Raw genomic sequence first — 20,557 nt, 5'->3', positions numbered from 1 at the left:
ATGCTTTTGGGATTCGGTGTAACAACATTAATCATGTCTTCTGCTATTCATGTATCTGTAGTGTGTAACTCCTCAGGAATGCCTTTTTTTTCTTTTTTTTTTTTTTGGCATTAATTAATGTTGACTGTTTGTTACAAAGTATAACCATAGAAGTGCTGTAATTATTCTGCTTCAAAAATAGGCCCCAGAGAAAGTGGGAGCTCTTTAAACTTCTGTGCTAGCATGTTTGAAAAACATCCTTTAAAATGAAAGCAATTTGATGGCTGGGAGTTCGGAATAATACTGTGGATATGAAGGAGGTCTCATTCTGCTCCTCTTCTGTTCTGCTGTTTGGTAAGAGGCAGAGTGAGCCTCTTCATCAACCTGGCTTGACTGATTCATTACATGTTGCAGTCTAAAACTTGTCCTCTTTGTTGCGGTTGTCTCTTATGCAAACACTCCCACGGGGAATGTTCAGGACGAGTATCCCAACACCTGCCATCCAAAATAGGCATTCCGTTCTGCTCTGCAAAAATAGAAAGACGAGATACAAATAAGTGGAAATGCTGGGTAGAGGAGGCAGGTGAATGAGATACTCCTCAGAGGAACAAGAGAAACATGAAGGGATCCCAGAGGGTTGTGGTCTTTTACCAAACATTAGCACAGAAATTGCGTGGGAAAATAGGCCAGGGGGAAAAAACAAACAAACAAACAAAAACAAACAAACAAACCAGCATTGCTTTAGTTCAAATTTAGGGTTGATCTGTAGCTGATAAGGATCTTTACATACTGCTTGTATTTGGTGGTATGATTGACTATGTTTATGGGCTTCTATGACTCACTTTGTCTGGTGTTAGGAACTTATGCTGATTGACAAAGGTGAATCTGGATAAAAGCTTTTTGTTCTTTACCTTTAGTCAATAGAGTGGAATTGTAAGCTTTGCATTATGAGTTCTTATGTGTATGTTACATATGGGTGCAGGTGGTCTCTGAAGGCATATTACTCTTGGCACTTCCCTTCAGGTTGCCTATCCCTGTGTACCCTTATACAAAGAGAAAATGTAGCATCTATAGCTTTACCACTGCGGTGGGTTAGCCTTAGCTAGACACCAAACTCCCACCCAGCCACTCCCTGCCCCCCCCAGCCTCAGTGCAATGGAGTAGAAAAGAAAAGAAGAAAAGCAGGAATGAGAAAACTTGTTAGCTGAGATGAAATGGGGAAATCGCTTATCAATTACTGTCAGGGTTAAAACAGACTTGCTTTGGTCTTAAGTTTAATGCTGATTAAAATAAGTATTTCATTATTAATTTGGGTACTGGGAAAGAAAAAAGCAAATATTAAAAGAGCAGTTTAAAATCAACCCCTTCCACTGCCTGTTTTCAGACTCACATCCCTCATGAGCCCTCTCCTCCCCAAGGGCTGCAGGGGGTAATGTTTGTTGGGCTGCTGTCTGCTCCTAACAGTTCTGTCTGCCTCTCCTTCCTCCTTTTCACCTGCTCCAGCATGGGTCCTCTGCAAGGGCCACGTCTTTGGGAATATCCACCTGCTCCAGCATGGATCCTCCACGGGTTGCTGTGCAGATAGATATCTGCTCTGTCATGAAGCACCTCCTCCTTTCCCTCCTCTTCTGTATGCTGCAAACTCTGTGTGAAAATGTTTGTGGAAAAGTTTCCTTGTGATTCCCTATGGTATATGGGGCCTAATAGTGAATGGAGATAAATACTGTGTGAGTTCTGCAGAGAATCTGTCTGGCCTTAGACAACAAGTAAGATATTGCAGGCAAGTGACAGATAATGTTAGCTGGAAATCATAATGGTGGGGAGCTCTTAAAGTATCAGAGTGGTATTTTCGAAACCAGTAACTTGGAAGGGACGTGTAGATCAGAAGCTGCAGGAAGTTTAAGAGCGAGGGCCAAGAAAGGATAGGAAGAAGAGGAGATGAAGTCTGGAGGAGATCAAGGCTTTTGCCTCTCGCACCTGAGTTAGAGGTAAGCTGTGAATCCCATCTGTGGTAGAGGCAACAGCAGCAGCTGCTCACGCTAGTCCAAATCTGTCCCTGTCCTCATCAGTACTGGGGGCCAATTATGAGCAGAAATAAGTATATTTTTATGTATTATTGATATGATATGGTACTACTTGAAAATTTTCTCATAATTTGGTCCCAGCATTCAGTAAATATTCATATTTTATTTAATATTCCAGATTTGGGAATGCCATCACCAATACCATATGTGGTGGAACATACAAAACTTGTGTCATTTCCATAACAACTTTTGCTTCTTACTGTTTCCATTATAAGACTTTTGCAAAATTGTAGCTACATTTTTGCCTCTAAGGAAAGTATTTTGGTTCATTGCATCCCAAAATAGCTCAGTTTTTAGTAGTTACAGATAAATATTTTAGTTCTGTGCATAGACTACTTTGAAAATGCAGCCTGAAAAGGGAAAACTTTTTAAGATCATGATTACCTGAAACCAATCACAGTGGAATAATATATATATTTTAAACTCAGGCAACAGCTATTCTAGTCACAGTTTGGAATCTATTTGTAAATATAAAATAACCAAAGCATATCTGATTGAGATTAGAGAATGACTTGCTAGATCTTGCTACTCAAATCTGCTAAGAAATGAATCTTCTCATTTGTCAAATAGAACTGTATCATTTTTCAATTAATTTATGAATTGTGATTTGAACTGCAAATCAAACATATGGTATGCCAAGGCATAGTAGAAAGTATCTCAGGGAAACGCAGACAAAGAACAAATTGTGGCAATTGGGATAATGCTAATAAAACTGGATGCACTGGATGAGGGAAATTGTTCTGATCTAGTTAGCTAGAGATGTGTTTTGTGCATACTTACAACCTTTATGCAATTGGCTAGCAAATGTTAGTGGCTTTTGAAGTTAGTAATGCTGTCAAAGAAAACACACAAGAAAACAGCCAAGACTTTGTTGCAAGTACTTTCTTGCAAGTACTTTACTAAGAGTATGAAATAGTTTCTAAATGTGAGGCCGAAGTTTCTAGACCAAGCTTCTGGACAGCAGAATTCATTATGGATTTAAAAAAGAAAAGCTTTCTCTTTTGCTTGCTTTGATAAGAAAAGTCAGTTTGTTATTCTTTTTTTTTTTCTAATAAACAGATACAAACAGATATCAAATTCTGACCACCATTTGGCATTCGGCATTTAAAGTGCATAATAATAAGACTTTGTTGTGTAATTTGGGTTTCAACTCTTTACCTGGCAGGCTGAGAATTCTAAAACAGGGGAATAAGGAATCACAAAGGGCAAATGGTCTTTTTACACTAAAATGGCCTTCTTTGCTGTCCTTCTAAAACAGTCTTGCAAGTTTTCAGCTGAAATCTGTTCATATGTACAATACTGAACAACAAGGCAAACAAAAGAGCATAATTAACTGTCCAAAATGAATAATAGAGAATAGCCTATATGGAGTAAATCTGAATTTCCTTGGAGAAGAAATATAGCACTTTTTTCCCCAGTTTTCCTCCTTTATACATTTTTTGTGTACATTTTCCTGATACACTTTTCTGCTGCACATCTTTTCCTGTGTGTGCGAACAGAGCTTCAGTTAATGCTATTCATCTTTTCAGTCCTGTGGGAGGAGAGAATGAAATACCAGTATCCTTTTTCATATACATATAATATATTTGATGCATGTCTGGAAGAAGATTCTGAATTCAGAAACTGAAGACATTGCTTGCAACTTGCCACTAGCAGAGCGGAACTACATTCACTGAGCTTGAGGGAGAAATATGAAACAGAAACAGCATGAGAAAATTCTTGATATATTTGGTAACTGCAGGAATGAGTTTACATTCTTGACAAATGAATAGGATGCAGAAATGTCACAAAAAGGGACTTGCCAGGGTCTACTGACTAATATTGAAGTTCTTTAAATTGGGTTGTTATTTTTTCTGGTATCATGTTTGTCTGGAATAAAATAGTTAGACCCAAATTTAGTGAAAACCTTAAGGACGTGCATAGGATAACCGTATGGTTAAGTGTTTTTGATATCTTCTGTAACTCTTCAAGACTTGTCCAAAGACTATTGGGATTTGACTTAAGTTAAAATAGTGACTAGGTTTGACGCATTTCAGTTCTGCTGGTGTTGGCGACCCGCAGGGTTGTAGTCGTAGCTCTTCCACATATTTCCAAGTTGCAAAGGGAAATTACAAAAATACAAGAAGATTCACTACACTTTGTATGTTTGTTTTAGAGGAGCAAATCCTATTAAGCTAGTTATCAAAATGACCAGATCTCTGCTTTTCCTGGGGAAGCAAAGGAAATAAAAGGTGTCAGAATTGAGAGCTCAGTTTACCACCATCCTTCAGTGGTCATGATAATTAAATATTGCCACAGATTCCATAGTTTCATGTTAGTTTCTTCATCGTTTGAATCTTCAAATCAAAACTGATCTCTGTATCAACAGCCCACTGTTACTACTGTCTGGCAGAAGAAGTTGTAGGCTGTATATAATAATGGGCATGTTTTATCAGAGGTCGGATTAGAGCTTCCAGCCTTAGTATTTATACATTATATAAGATTTTCTGTGGTGATGATTTGGGACATTTCATTTTATATTAAATTACATAGCAGTATCAAAGTTTATCTTAAAAATACACCCAGCTAAAGCAATATTATAAAGTTGAATGTTTTGAGCTATTTTAAAATCAATTTTCAGATAGGATTCTTTGTTATAGTATACTTTGAATGTTTTCTTGTAAAAAATATCACGTTTTGCCTGTTCCTGTGATGATCATAGGAACAAAAGCAACCAAACTCAGCTTATCCTACCTTTTCCCTATGTTTCATACCATCACCTCTTCAAAATCATTTTGGTTTCTAATAAGAGGATTGGCAGAGAGCCTGCTGCATTGCTTGTGGAAAGCACATATGTTACCAGCAAACACAGGGCTGGATTTTCAACTCAAGTCAAGTGCGCACAAAAAATTAACTTATTCCTTTTGTTTCTTGCTCACTGCAGTATCTCCTTGTAGCTATTTGTTTTGCAAATACACTTCTCAAGCTGATGCTATCCCTCTCATTTGGAATTCTGGGGGTTTCTAGTATTTAGCTTTGAGTCTCAGTTCATTCCTTTCACATTACACAGATTAGTATGAAAACATGGGTACAGATGAAATAGTGTCTTCTGCTGTGGAAATGTCATGAAAGATTGCATCACCATAACATAACAGAAAGCCAAATGGGAATTATTACACTGATTTAGTGCTGAAGTTTGATCTAAGCAGTTTCTGCACTTTTCAGTGTATTTTATAGAATGGATTTTGACAAGTAAAATTTTTTCCCACTGTAACATTAAATTCTGACAAAACAGTCATTTAATTAGCTTTTCTGTTTGAAACAGAGCCTGTGCCTATTGAAGTGAATAACAAGATTTCACTTCACTGGGGCAAGACAAAGCAGACAGCCGGGAAGTGCAAAGTGGTGCGTGGTTCAAAGTTAAAACCCAAAAGCTGCAATATATTTTTCTTACTTGGACAGCATTCATTAAAAGTTGATCTGTGTTTTGCAGATATGCTTTTGTTATTTAAATTTGTTGAACAGTCCTTATGCTTTTAACAATTAACCACAAATAATTCAACTAGAAATGATGCATGAACTTGATAAGTGCACCTATTCAAGTCAACAGTTTCTAGCAATATCCTGCCCATTTTATATTAATAGGTGTTTTTATGTCAAGTCAACACTTACTTAAATTAGTTCTGCAGACTGTGGCTGGGTGTTTGCCTTGTCTTGATAATTGCGTATTGATTTCTTCCTTATACTTAGGATATGATGCTTCAGCTGTTTCGGGGACTGGATTTTCTGCATTCACATCGTGTGGTGCATCGGGACCTGAAACCCCAAAATATCCTTGTAACCAGCAGTGGGCAGATCAAGTTAGCTGACTTTGGCCTTGCACGAATCTACAGTTTTCAGATGGCTCTTACATCAGTGGTAAGTTTCTGGAGGCTTTTAATTTTTCTGTTAATTTGGCACAGTGCTTTAGTCTCTATGGCCCCGATAAGTAAAGTATTTAACTCTGCTTCTAAAACCATCTCTACTGTTGAAGTTATTCGTGTCTGCAAAACAATTGCTTTCCTGCCTAGACTGAATTTGTTGTGGTTACTTTGTAAAAGTAATCAATTACTGATTACTGGTTCTAAATTAAATCATGACTGATCACTGAAGGATAGGTATGTGCTAGTTTTCTGAAACCTCTGCAGTCTAGCTTCTGTTGTGATTTGGGCTTGTTTTTCATGTTAAACCATTTAAGTATGGTGAAAATTTCCAAAGTATACCTATTTTGAGATAAAATTCATGTTGATGCTGAAGTAATCTTGCCTGAAAAAAATACACAGATAATTTTGGAAATGCCACACTCATACCTGTGATTTCCCATCTGTGTGAATATGGATTTGGTGTTTGCTCCCATATTTTAGCAAGTGATTCCACATAGCAATGAGTTAGAGGCAGCTGAAGTGGACCTGGCAGCTAAAATCACAGCTATTTCCCAAACTACCTGTTAAAGAGAACTTGCAGTATCTCTAGGTCCCCTGCCACTGTTGCCCCTCTCCAAGGATCTCCCCTGCTTGTCCTTGGCTCAGACAAGAGCTTAGTCCCAGAGGATGTGGCCTTCTCCTGCATTCATTCTTGTAGGAAAGCTCTGCCAGCCCTTTGCTTTTTGACCCTGTTTCCACACTTGCTGTCCTTGCCTCCAAAATCAGCTGTTGTTAGCTTGGCACACCTAAGAGTATTGAAGAAGAACAGTGCTGTGTACACGTTGGTTGTCATTTGTTTGTTTTTGTTGCTTGCTCATGAATAATTTTCTATTTTGTGTTCCAAGTATCACAACTGCTGTGGTATTATTACCTATGCTAAAGGCAGGCAAGGGAGAAAAGGAGAAGAGAATCTGAAAGGTGTCCACTTTGCATTTTGCACTGTACTGTAGAAGTTAACCTGGCTCACGCTGATAAAAAGCAATCCACTGTTACTGCTGTAAGAGTCTCACTACCACTCTATGAGGTAACAGTGACATCCTAGGTTCTGGCATCAGTAGCATGAAGGCAGGAAGCAGCAGCAAACTAAAACATCATCTTGGTCAATGTACGAAAGTATCCTCTTCACATAAAGCATAAGTAAACTTGTGCTTCAGGATTGGTTTTGGGTTTTTTCTTCCATTGCTTGTAGGTTGTAGCCTAAACCAAAGCTGAAAGAATATCTCAGCTGAGGACAGGGAGGGCTGATAATATTGTAAGTCAAAACAAAGCTCTGAAGAAAAGGAGAGAAAGGTTGTTCTTAAATTCCTGTAATCTTTCATCAGTTAGTCAGAAACAGTAATAGTTGTGAGTGTTTGTTTCTGTTGATCCATGAAATCCCTTAAACTAAAACTGTGGAGTTATCTATGGCTGCCAGCAGTGTGCTTTTGGAAAGCTGTGCATTACATGAGGAGAAAACATCTACAGAACTGTGCTGGAGTTTGTCCATGATTGATCATGTAGCCTGCATAGGAAGGAAGGTCAGAAGACCCAGAAATACAACGCTAATGCATCCTAATACACTTACTGTGATAAAACCGTACCAAGATCTGCTTGTATGAGAACACTGCCAGAATTCTTATGTGAAAGGTATACCTGTGCTCAAGTTATCTAATACTTGCCTGCTGGAAGTAGTGGCTCAAAACCCATGTGCTGATATCCTTAGTACTGCTGTGAACAAGAGATCCCTAGGCTGATGGTGTCCATGTGCAAGAAGGCTTGTGTTAACACAATGCCACTGTCATTGCAGCTATGCTGAAGAGTGTTAAAATAGTTGAATTATTCAGGTGCCAAGGACAAGTAAAGTGTATGGATCTAGGCATGAATTATGGCCTTCACACCTGAAATTTACTCTATTAGGATTTTCTGTTTTAAAAATCAAAGCTGTGACCAAAGACAGTGTATTGATAGAATGTTCATGCTGATGGCAGGCCTAAGAGAAAGTATGCTTTCTTAAGCTAAAAAAATAGTGGTTTTTGAAACACCTTGCAATGTGATAATGTGTGGTTTTAAATGTCGGTCTTCGTTGCTCCTTCCAGAATTTGCATTGGTTGGAGACTTACTATATGTGCATTAGCTGGCCCCATAAGGCCATGAATTCTCCTTTTCTGAACTTAGCTTTTATTTTTGAGAAGTTGCTTTGGAGTGCTAATCCTTTTTTGCTTTTTTCCTCCACTAACATTCAATTTTTTTAAAAAACCTCTTCTGTTTTTTAAACACAAAGAAAAAGATATTACTGACTTTATTGTCCCCAAAATGAAGTCTACATTGCAGACCCTTGCCAGGCAGTGAGTAGACTTTCATTGAATTCCAGATTTGTTTTGATGTGTTTGCAGAAAAAATACAGCCTTATGAAAAACAGCATATATCTAAACATATGTCAATTAATAAAACTCTGAGCTTGCGAGGATTGATTTTGGATCTTTATTAAAAAGTGATAATGCAGACAGGCAAGGATAAAAAGCACATTGCATGTGCTATCACGGTGATCAACACAAGGGCTCTGCAACATTTCCTTCAAAAGAGAATCTTTCTGCAGGATGAACTGCTACAAGAAGCATCTTTTGAAGTATCAGATCATTCCCAAGATGCATCCTCATTCTTTCCTCACAAAGGAACTCTTCAACTGGGACAAAAAGAGCTTGCCATGAAAGTAATCCAGTACAATCCAAACCAGCCCTGGTGCTGTGGGTGCTGCAAGTGGTAACTTCAAAGCAGGCTCTCTCTGACAGCCAGTTATTTCTCCAGTGCTGAAGGTCTGTTGTCTGGGTGTGCTGCAGTCGTTTTAGAGACCTCTTGGTATTTTCTTTGGTGACTGAATGAAAGATTCAGACTAATGTTACGCATCCTTGGGGGGGCAGGGTGGAGATCAGTGCTACCAGCTGTGGTCAGGCTGAGTGCTGATACAGGTCTGAAATAACAGCATGAGAGAGAGAACGAGGTTGGGGCGGGGAGTCTCAGATGGAGGATAATAGAGCACGCTTTCAGTTTCATCCTAAGTTAGCCTCTTTTTGAGTGTTTGGTCTTGGCCCTTGGGGAAATTTTGAATAGGCTTTGTGATAGCAGAGAAGCTCCATAGGAGAGAAGAGGTGAATTGATGTGACTTTGTAATTTTAGAGTCTGATGGTAAAAGCTAATGAACTATCTACATTTTTCTGTGGCTCAGAAAAATGGGCTGTCGGTTTTAACTTTCTCTCAACAAAGGAGCAGGTGGCCGTCTTGAAAATTTGAAGTTGCATAGTGAAAAAGAAGTAAGCCATTCATCTGTCCTTTCCTGACTTCTAGCTCCCTTAAAGAAAATAAATGAAGCTGAATCACGGCGCAGCAGAGCGCTGAGATAAGCGCACACAGTTGTGATCATAGCATGTAGGTGGAGCTGGGGATGTTCAGCTTTTAAATCATGACCTGCCTTAAAGAACCTGAGTGAAACTGGCAAGATGTTACTAACACACAATGCTTTCTTTGAAAACATGTGTGCTTTACCTTAGATGGCAGCACTACTGATGTTTTTTTTCCCATGAAATGCAAACAAAATTGTTTTATGTCTTCCCTTTAAAAAAAAGTTTGCTTTTAGATTTACTGAACATCAGAAAGGACAATGTATCACTTTCTGTTCTGATGCCCTAAGATGTTTAATGCTGGGCTCTGCTAGATTGACAAAAAAAAAACAAAAATCCCATAGTTATTGTCAGTGAATAATTTTAGATTACGCTAGCATTTTATTTGAGTGTTTTTCTTCAGGATAAAAACTTTCCATCCGTTTCCTGGCAGTCACTTCAGCACAAATGGTTTACATGTCACATCATGCAGGAACTTGGGTTTCGTTTTGTTGGTATAGTAGCAAGGGAGCATAAAATAAGTTTCACTAACTGGGCTTATTTTGTAAAATAATATATCAATTAGTTACAGCAACAAAAGGAACAATAAAAAAGATGGAAAAAAGTTCTTCCAAAAGAAAAGAGCACTTTCCTGTTTTCTGCCCAGTGCTGCACTGTAAGATACTAATAAATGCCACTTGTTAGTAAATAAATACTGTGAATGTAGGCCCTTGTTTGAGCTAATATGATAGTTAAGAGCTTGGAAACAACACAGAGAAATTTCTTCTGCTTTGATTCATTCTTTCTATCTTTTCCTTTCTTTATTCAGCCACCTTTCAATGACACTATGCTTCCCAAAATCCAAATATTTATGTGTATGTAATAAATCCTGCAGAGTCCGTTCCTATGCCAGATATGTTCCAGGAAAGCCCGAGTCTGCTTCTTTGCAACTTCAGCCTGAGAGGCGTAGGGTAACCCTGAGTGAGCCTGATTCAGCAGTCTCCTTATAGCTCACAGTTAACATCAAACACAAGGGTGAGCCTACAGAAATTAATCAAGAACCTGCCTCTGGTGAATCAGAGGCACAGTCTGGGCCGTGTGAAGAGGTGCCCCAGTGGAATTAGTAAAGCAACGCTGGATTTTGTGTCATATGGATTTGATAAGAACATAAGTCTTGCTTCTCGGACAGGTGGAGATGACGTCGTTTTGGTATGCACTGAGTCTTCACTGATATGAGGAAGCACAACACCTTAGGTCTGAGCCCTTCTTTAGCTCTTCCGTCACGGTACATTTCTCCAGTCCATCCAAGTGTCCCTGAAAAGGAAAATGAGTCACAGCCAGCCAGTCAAAGGATCAAAATATGTGTTGTTGAGCTTTTGAGTGCTGCTGCTGAAAGGTTGTGGTTATGTAGGAATACATTGTGATTAAATTGGTTGCCTTATTTAAGGAAAATCTCTCTTCCCTACTAATATAGACTTATGCATAAAAGCTCCATGTATCTTGCTTTGTGAAGCAAACAACCAGATAGCATCCTCTCATATAGGAAAAACTATTTCCATCATGTAAAATGGGTCATTATCTCTGGAGCTATCTTAAGAACAAAAATAATTAGCAGCGCACTGACAGGAAACTCTGTAGCTTACTAAAATCATTTCAGTGTATATTTAAGTTGATTTTACTCCAATCAGATGTTCACAAAGAGAACTCAGATTTACGTGAAAATATCTATGAACAAACAGATTGCTTAATAAAACACCAAAGGCAGAAATACACATAGACAAACTCAGAAAATTAAAATAGAAGTTGCTTTTGTTCATTGTCATGATAGTGACATAGAATCATTCTGAAAACTGACCATTAATTCTTGTTGCCCATCACAAGATATTTGAAAGCTTGTAGACTTGTCTAGAAGAGTGCTCACAGAGAGACAAAGTAAGGGTTTTATTCTTAGAAATGCGTCCTGGAGATGATATTCTAAGGGTGCCATTTCGCAGCCAGTATAAGTAGACACAACATTTGGCTCCTGCAGAAAGGATGGTCCTGCTTTCAGGCACGCACTGCTGGCAGTGTCATGTGTGTTCATGACAGTGGTCATGAACTTACAGTTCACTTGAAAATGAGCCCCACAAAAAGGAGTTCCTGATCTTCGGTTGCATTAGACAATGCAAATCAGTGCACGGCCATGTGAGTGAAAGCGCTGACTGACAGAGGAGGGTGAGAAGAAGGATGGGGTCATCCTCTCCATAGAGATCACAGTCTTAGGTTTGTTGGAATCGGTTATGAAACCACAGCCGAAGTTCTTCAGCTGAGGACTTAGAAAAACTGAAACGCGGAAATATTTTTCAAAACCTCACAGTTCACACCGACTTACCCTGTTTTGAGGATGTGAGATGAACAACCAGTTACTGGTTCATTTAGGGCTGTTACTGTATCTGGCATTAAGAAAACTTGTATCTGTATTAATGTTTGAAGTATCTTTTAACCTCCAAGTGCCAAGGCTTGAGTTCAGGGCTCTGTGCTGTTCCTCCACAGCTGATACCATAACTCACCCTCGAGACCTGCTAGGAATGCAGGGAATGCAACCCTCTGCTGTGATTCAGGCCCAGGACTATCATGAACCATAAAAAGACTATCTTTTAATCTTTAAAAGAAAGTAAATTACTTTACAGTAAACAAGCAAATTGGCTCCACCTGAGAATGTCTTCTGTGCCAAATAAACTTCTTCTCAGGGCTGCAGCATTAGAATATATCTCATGTGATTACAGAGTTTGTCCACACTGAGCTGAGCATGTTTGCAGCCCTGCAGTTGTACTAGTTCAACCTTGCTGAATTAGTCTTCTTTGTGTTGATGGAAAAAAAAGGAAAAAACAGAATTCTTTGTACGATTCATATCAGAACAAAGAAGGTTTCTGCTGGGCTAGACCAAAGGTTTAACATTCTCTTTATCAAAAGATGATGTCTAACAGAGAATGCTTACGAAGGAGAGTAAAATCAAGAAACCAGACTCCAGCAATCAGAAATTTAGCAATTTTCAGTGCTGGAGGTTGTATCTCAGTCACTGTCTTTAATAATTACCGAAGGACTCGTCCTCCACGAATTCATCTCCTTCATTCCTTTTTGGACATTTTATTTTCTTGGCTGCTGCTAAATTCCATACTGTAAAGCAAGTTCATTATTTGTTTTGAATCTGACACGTGGTAATTTTACTTAGGTTCCTCTTCATTTTACTTGTGTGAGACATTTTCTTTGTAGATCTGGTTGAAAACCGGTATTATTTTGTATCAGAGCAGTTCCCATGGTGTGAGAAGGAAGTATTCAGTGTGAATAGGCCTCCACATGTTGCTGTGAAGAAAAAATGAAATGTTCTTATGTTCTTCTTTCTTGTCTTGTCCCTTTATTTTCCTTTTTTTTTTTTTTTCTGGCTTAACAAGATTCAGTAAACATTGTTAGTAACACAGTACTGACTTAAAGTTTGCATGCAGGTATCTGGTGAACTCACTTAGGGTGTAGAAGAACTGGAATTACAAGGAACAAGTTGTGCTTGAATTGCTCAAAAAGCAAGGGGGCTAGGTGTAAGAGGGGTAGGGAATGGCAGAATGGCAAGAATGGCAGAAAATTACTAGTGTGCATTTTCTCTGTGTTACAGAAGAGCATCCAGATATTGCCGGCTCTTACTTCTATTTTTTGCTTTCAGATGTAAAAATATGTAGTGCATTTCCCCCACCCAGTGATTTACATCTTCTTTGTACCATTTTTCTGATGATTTAAGCGGGTCTGTTTTTACAACAACTCTCAGAGATAATTGAGAGGGTTGGATTGTGAAAGCAATTTGATTGTTTGACAAGGTCTCTCCTTGTGTATTTACAAAACTGTTCCCACATAATTTCAAACCATCCTGAAACACTAAAATAGAGCCCCAGGTTATGCTCTTATCAATACACAGGGCTAGCAAGTATGGGCCTGTTGTGTTCTTGAATGTGAGATGGGGAAAGGAAGATGAGCAGAGCACTGCCATACTCCCCTTAAGCACTTGTTATTCTGAAGTGAAGGTAGGCATCCTGACAGAAATGCTCTCAGGGCTTTATGTACAGTAAAAAATTGCTGTACTGGGGAAGTATCCATAAATTTTCACTGTTCACTGGCCAAATTCCTGCTGTAGAAGTTATTCCTAACTGAAAATTCCCTTGTCCAGGTACACCAGAGGAAATTTTAGCTTAACATTATGTAGAATTTGACCAGTGTCACCAATATGGAATTTCTAGGGCTTGAAAGCAGAAGAGACATGAAATCACCCAGTCTTTGTCTGAGTCAGACAGGATAGTTCTGTTATGTCATTCTTAATGTTTTACCATTGTGAACTTTAAATGTGTCAAGAAATAAGGGTTCCGTAACTTCCCAGGTGAGTCTGCTCCAAAACCTCTATATAATCAGTCTCAGAAAGTTTCCTCGATGTCCACCCTTCAATTTCCATTCTTAATTTAACATCATTATATTCTTTGTTTTTATATGCTGAATTGTAGCAGATGTCCAAGGCCTTGTAGTTGGCTTCCTAGAGAAATCTATTACATATTGCTGTATACATTAGTTCTTGTGAAAAGTGAGAAGATAACTCATCTGCTAAACCATGGAAGTTTTGAGTATCTACCAATAGCTTGATAACAAGCTGCAAAAATCAAAGCCATCTTGCGAGTCACCAGTCTGGTGCATGAAAATAGCAAATAGAAATTTAGACTGTTACATGCGGAGTATTTTGTTAAAAATGAGAAAATACTGATCCTGCAACACAAATTAGTTGATCAGACCTCATCCAGAATACTGTGTACTGTTTGCTTTCTTCTTTTAATAGAAAAGATTTTGTACAAGAATGGGCACAGGGAAGGTGTCTGTTGATTAGAGAATGGGGGATCCTATTTTCTGTGAGACAGAAGAAAAATCTAAATGTAACGCAGTCATGACTTTGTAGATGGAAATTATATCCAAAAACATCAGGAAGGGGGCAGAGAAGGAGAAAATGACTAAAAGAACAATGTCATGAGATTTAGACAGTGTGAACCAGCCTTAAATTAATTTAGTCAGGAAGTTAGAAAGCAAGAATTGAGATTCTGAGGCACCCTATATGAGGACCAGTGCAGGCAACAAATATAATTGATTCTGAGAGAGAGCTCACTGAATTTCTGTGATGCAACTGGCTGTTCTTGATGAGTGATTCTCTGTATTTGCCCTTTCAAGTCTTTACGTCAATTATATGATCAAGTTTAACAGAGGTATCTTTCTTGAGCTCCTCCCTGAATGGAAACAGCTTTCAGCATGTCAGAAGGCATAACGCACCCTGGCATAAATATCAGGGTGAAATCATTTTGCAAAGGCAGAAGTGGTGAACTGCTTAGCTGTATTGAGATGACATAGAACAAATAGGTCTATGTTCTATTTCCTAGGACATAACAAAAAGAGGTTACAATTAATAAAAGCTTAACATGAGACGGCAAAGAATTAAAATGAGACATAAAACAGAGAGATGTTTCAGTAAGGAAGTGAAAAGACCACCTGGAAGTTTCCCAAGTAGATGTGAACAATGATCTGAAGGCAAAAATGGAATATTTGTCAGGATAGCCTGTTGAAAAAGTCCAGATGGATTGAGAAGTCTGCTTGCAGCGTTCCCCATGTGGAAAACGAATGGATTTGGCAAGTGACATCAGTGAATGACAACCAACCTGCCCCCTACCAGAGGGCTTTCCATGGAATATGGGATGCCAGAAAAGCTTGGATAAACTTGAAACTGGGCAACAGAAATAACCTGCCACAAAGACTTGAGCTGAAAAAGCGTTGTGTGAAATTAAGCAATAACAGGCTACTGTGGAAGTTAAGTGAACAACTGGATGTGAAAATGAACCAACCAGGAGACTGTATCTGTGTCTTTTACTTAGTGTTCTTCCTGACAACTTCTTATTTCCCAGCTCAAATAGCAGAAATGCACACATGAAAATATGGGAAAATTGGGACTCTTGACTTCGGCGTTGTACCCTGAATGAATAGTGGGAAAAAGGCACAGAAAGGAACTTTCTGGTAGTCCTCCTAGGCAGCCCAGCTCTGATGATGCTTCAGAATTCATACTCAGCTTCAGCTATTCAGGGACGCTGTCAGGCTGTGATATATGAGTCAAGGACAACTAGCAACCTTAGTATGTTTGAGCACTGCTAAGAGCCAGAGAGAGGGGGAAGAGAGACCTGAGGATGCTTGTATTCTTCTAGCACACAGATACCATGGAGCCTAACAAGACATATTAGCAATGATTTGGAATTGCAATGAAGATAAAACAAAGTCAAATGCACTGTAAGAATCTGTGAGATTTGCTGTGGATCTTGAATATTTCCTTTTTATTTTTCCTTTTGAGAGGAATCAGAACATGATAAGCTACCATAGAATCAGCTTGTCTGAAACTCAAGCAGAAGAGTTCCATGTTTAGAAGAAGGAATGAAAAAGGAGATTGTGATACAATGAATCGTGTTTGTAGGCAAGGACAAAGTGTAATTTATAAAGCAAGAAAAAATGACATCAGTTCCAAGAATAAGGAATAATTCAATTAAATGTAAGTGTCATGAAAGATAAATACAGAATGCTTTTCACAATTACAAGACTAGTCAGGGCATAACCTTATAGTTATCTAACAAAAACTTCCAAAGTAGTTCAGGAAGTTCCTCCAGACCTTGCAGGTACATGCATTGGCTTGAGTTTTTGTTTAGGTCTGACAGATGAACAGCAGCAGATACCAGGATATTAATGTGTGTAACTGTCTCTGTGAAGCGTAGAAAGGCCATGAACTATTTACTGACAAGCCTCCCTAAAAAGTTCAATAGGATGCCTGAAAATAAAACATTTATTTGTTCTCAAATGCACACAGAAGTTGTGCATTGCAAAAATTAGGAAAATTAAATTTGAAAATGTAGCATATAGAATTTCAGCGTAAGACAGTAGCTAAAGCAGTGGAACACCTAATGATAATTTTGGATTTTGCTGTCTGTACTTCTGTAACGAATGTAGGGCAAAGTTGTTCTACATATACAGTCTATGGAAATGCCCCTTAAGCTTAGAAAATATGAGCAGGGAATCTAGTGACTAAAATCTCAGGCAGGAAAGAAGGGAAGGCAAATGTGCAAATTCATGTTGATTTTGTTTTGGGGTCATGTTGTAGATTTAGAAGAGAAATAAGGGGAGTAGGAACTTTCTGCTCAGGAAGCAGAAAAGTTTTATTTGTTTGTTTGTTTTTTTAATTGATCAATAATGTAATCTGCACTTGAGTGTCCCATTTTAGAGTCTAACTGCAGAAGTCTGCCATCTAAACAGCCAAGTTATTGCTGATGAGAAGAAAGATGAAATATTTTTTTGAATAAATACATAGGCAGAAGTGTGCCTTCATCTAATTTTGGGCTTTACTCTTAGCTCTGGTTCAGAAAAATATGATAGAATAACATTTGGTATGCCTGTTAACATGCAAAATAAATACCTTACTCAAAAGAATTAATGCTTATTGCAATGAGTGTACAATACTCATAATGTTGTTTTCCACCTTGGCTGTTAACAGTGGTTAAAGTCAAGCAGATCACAAGTGGAGCCTAGTAGTAATCAAAGGAGATGTACTAATCAGTGTAATCAGGAACATGAAGGGCGGCATATCTCTTCCTAAAGACGACATTTAACACAGGTCAGCTGAGTCAGACTCTTAAAAGTATGTACTTCTTTCCATTGACTGCTGAGTGTGACCAGCTGAGATGTGAATATCTACATTGTAGTCCAGTCTGAGGTCAGATGAGATGAGTCCAGCCCAAGTCTGTCCTGCTACTGCTGCTGTCTGGACTCTTCCTTCTGTGTTTGGGGTGAGTCACAAAGAACATCACTTATCAAGAATTCCATCGAGATGTGGGCAGAGCTGAGACAGCTCCCAGTGAAATGAAGTCTAACTGAAGTATAAATGCAGACGTTAGTTTTGGATAAATCTGTAAAAGCAATTAAGTACTTTTCTGGAATATATAGCTGAAATACTGAGAGCTCCCACCCAAAACACAAGGCATATGCAAGGAATCTAAGCTATGTGGGTGAGCAGGTTTGGCAGAAATCTGAATGGAAGTGCAGAAAAGCAGTTTGTATTTGAGAAGATATCTGTGTGAGAGAGACAGAAGCAGTTGGAAGCAGTGCAAGCAGTGCACACACAAGTAACACTCAGATGTCAGAACTAACATATACAGCAAAACGTTGAGAAAGCTGAGACCTTCTGATCTGAATGGAGTATTTGGAATAAGTCCTGGAGAAAAACTATGTCCTGCTGTTTGTTTTGTTCAGAGGAAAGAGGATTTTCTACACTTTTTTATAAAACAGAATGAAAAAAAAATACTTGTCTTCTGTCATCACCTCATGTCATTTGCTCCTCCTCCCTCTGACAAAAATATAGGAGTCCTTATGCTGATGAGATTTTCAAGCAGAAACTATAAAGTAATTTCGCCTGAGGATGTTCCATCTTAAAAACAAAAACAAAACGAACAAACAAACAAAAAAACCAGCATAAAATATCTTTCTTCTATGTATACTTTTTATATACATAATGGAAAGTTTCTGAATATAAGAAAATGCAAGACCTAAGTCTGTAAGAGACTTACTACCCCAAAAGTAAGATTGAAAATGAAAGCTGTCAGGAGCTGCCAATGTGTAATATTTTGGGGAGTACCATAAATCAGTTGAGACTTTATAGAATAACAAGAACTTTCCATAGTACCACTCAGAGTAATGGTTTTCAAAGAATAATAATGCGTCTGAATCTACTTGGAATACCAGTAACACTGAGTGCGACTTTGTATTAGTACTACTAACTTGCAATATGGAAAAGGCAAACTTCAGTTCACTTTGGCATAAAACCAGCCATTTCTTAGGGATGGTGATGAAATATTTTAGCATTCTTACAGGGTTCACTACAAAGTATAGAAAACAAGTAGTTTTTCTGAAGAATTTTAAGGCCACTCTTCATTGAAAAATGGTTCTGTTTGTTTATTTTTCAAGATCTTTCTGTTGGACAGTGTTGACTGAGTTCTTCCAGTGCAAGATAGGAGTAGGGCATAGATTTCATGCTAGAGCATATACAGTCGTGTTAAAGATTTTGGTGAAAAAAACTGGTAGGAAAATTTTTTAACTTGAGAATGTGTTTTTTTCATGTGTTTCGTTTGAATCAAAGTATGATCGAACACACTTTACCTGATTATTCTATATTTTTAATCTGCTTCACTCTGAGTACTCGAGTGAAGTTGTTCTAATACTCACTGAGGGCAGTACATATTTATTCTTATGTTCTGTAGGGATGGTGCAATTTTGGCTGCTTTACTAATATGTTATTGATCACTTCAGGGAAGATTCTTCCATCACTGATGCTGTCATTTCAGTGATAGTATGTCTGAGGATAAGATGGTTTCGAACCTTGCAGTACTTGGAAGCACATTTGTAACATTGTTCTTACGTGTTCAGTTCCACAATGCATTTGAGAGAACAGAACCAATTAAGTCACTCTTAAAATGGAGAAGATTGCTGGAAATTGTGAACATCTTAGTGTGCAGTGTAGTATACTGGCACGATCTAGATGCCATCTTGCATTAAGAAGAAAAGCATATCTCAAAACTTGCTCAGTTTAACAAGTAGTCTGAGAGGATCGGAAGTAGACGTATCTTTTTCATGTAATGTTTTTTTCTTTAATTGTGTTTACATATTTATACTTCAGTTCCATCAAATGAAAAACATTTTGGAAGCATAGCTTAGAAATAGGAAGTATTTTGCTAGTTTGCATTTTCTTACATCTGTGCATCAGAATGACCATGTACTTCAGCTGGTATAAATCAGCATGGCTTCATTGGACTAAACCAAATCATAAGGTGAATGAGAGGGTCTCTCTTTAAATCAGCAGAAAATATTTTGCATTTGGTTTATCCTTACCTTCTATTTAAATTTAGTATTCAATTCCCTTTCTGTTTCTCTTTCACTGTTTAATGCTGCTCAGTTTTTAAAGAGACACTCTCACTCAGAAATGAATGTGACTATTTAAGTTAATAAAGACACAGCTAACGCTGTGTAGATTCAGTGCTACTAAGCTATAGAGAGATTTAAGTGATTTGTGACACTAAGAACATCCTGCACCTTATGTAATTTTATCACCAGAATTAAATAAGGAGGGGCCTGCACATGGTATCAGTTCTTGTGGGAAAATATGCTTCAGTGACTTACTGGCACTGGGTTTGGAATGTGGCATTTAAAAGTACCTTTTTACAGTGGGAAAGAATTTGGTCAAGAATAAACAGTCTGACCTTGTTAAATGGACCAAAGTCTGTGCATAACCCAGATCCAGAAAGCTAGTTTTTACCAGTTTGTGAGAAAAAAAAAAAAAATGAAGCAGTTAATTAAAAAATGCAACTCAGTTTTCTACAGACATAATAAAGTAGATGGAACAGAGCCAAAAGAATTGTCATTGAACTGTGGACTTTTCCAGTTTGTGGGAAGTGAGCTGTGAGCTTTAAGCGTATTTTGAACTGGAGTTCGAGAGGACATTAAAAGCAAACAGCATCATGGATTGTGCCCAGATGGATTCAGGTCTAGTGAGTGATTTTCAATGCGTATCAAATCCACTTATATTACCATCAACATTGGAAAATGTAAAATCCATGAATTTGCAGGAAAATAATTCATCATATGAACCGCGTTTTAAACATGAAGCCTGGTGTCTGCAGGCGTAGTCAATTGACTAGCAAAAATCCTTTAGATATCAATGAAGGCAAAAAAAACCCTCCAAAACACATGGAGCAAAAAAATTACTTCTTTTTGGTTTTAGCTTCAAGCTTGGTTTAGCTTTAGCTTTTTGCCGAAGGTGAACCATCACACTGTTCTTGAATCTCCAGGGCATGAAATCCTAGCTTCGGTGCAGTCAGTGCCTATAGCTGCACTGTGGCCAGGTTCTCAGTCCAGGTTTTCATATTCTGTTTGGGAAATAGAAGCACTTTCTTTGAACTGACATTCAAACTGCTTTGGAGGAGTGGAGTATACTGAGAACAGCAATGACCTTCAGAAATCGCGTTTGATGTACTCAGGTCAGGGGCTTTTACTACAGACTTCCCACAGGTACTTTGCAGAGTACAGACTGCTTTTTTTTTTTTTCTAGTGTTAGCACAACGGTGTC

General features: G+C 38.2%; 1 protein-coding gene across 4 annotated transcripts in view; it reads left to right on the top strand.

Annotated features, from left to right (window-relative positions):
- The window catches only part of CDK6 (cyclin dependent kinase 6), a 121,206-nt gene that overhangs the window by 47,696 nt on the left and 52,953 nt on the right, over window positions 1-20,557 (top strand). For all 4 annotated transcript variants that reach the window (XM_052692209.1, XM_052692210.1, XM_052692212.1 and 1 more), the window contains exon 4: window positions 5,793-5,960. In XM_052692209.1, the coding sequence (XP_052548169.1) occupies window positions 5,793-5,960 (168 nt within the window). The remainder of the gene's footprint in view (window positions 1-5,792; window positions 5,961-20,557) is intronic.

Source organism: Tympanuchus pallidicinctus, unplaced genomic scaffold (assembly GCF_026119805.1).
Source record: "Tympanuchus pallidicinctus isolate F22 unplaced genomic scaffold, pur_lepc_1.0 scaffold3, whole genome shotgun sequence".
Taxonomy (NCBI): Eukaryota; Metazoa; Chordata; class Aves; order Galliformes; family Phasianidae; genus Tympanuchus; species Tympanuchus pallidicinctus.
This window is presented reverse-complemented; position numbering and strand designations above follow the sequence as displayed.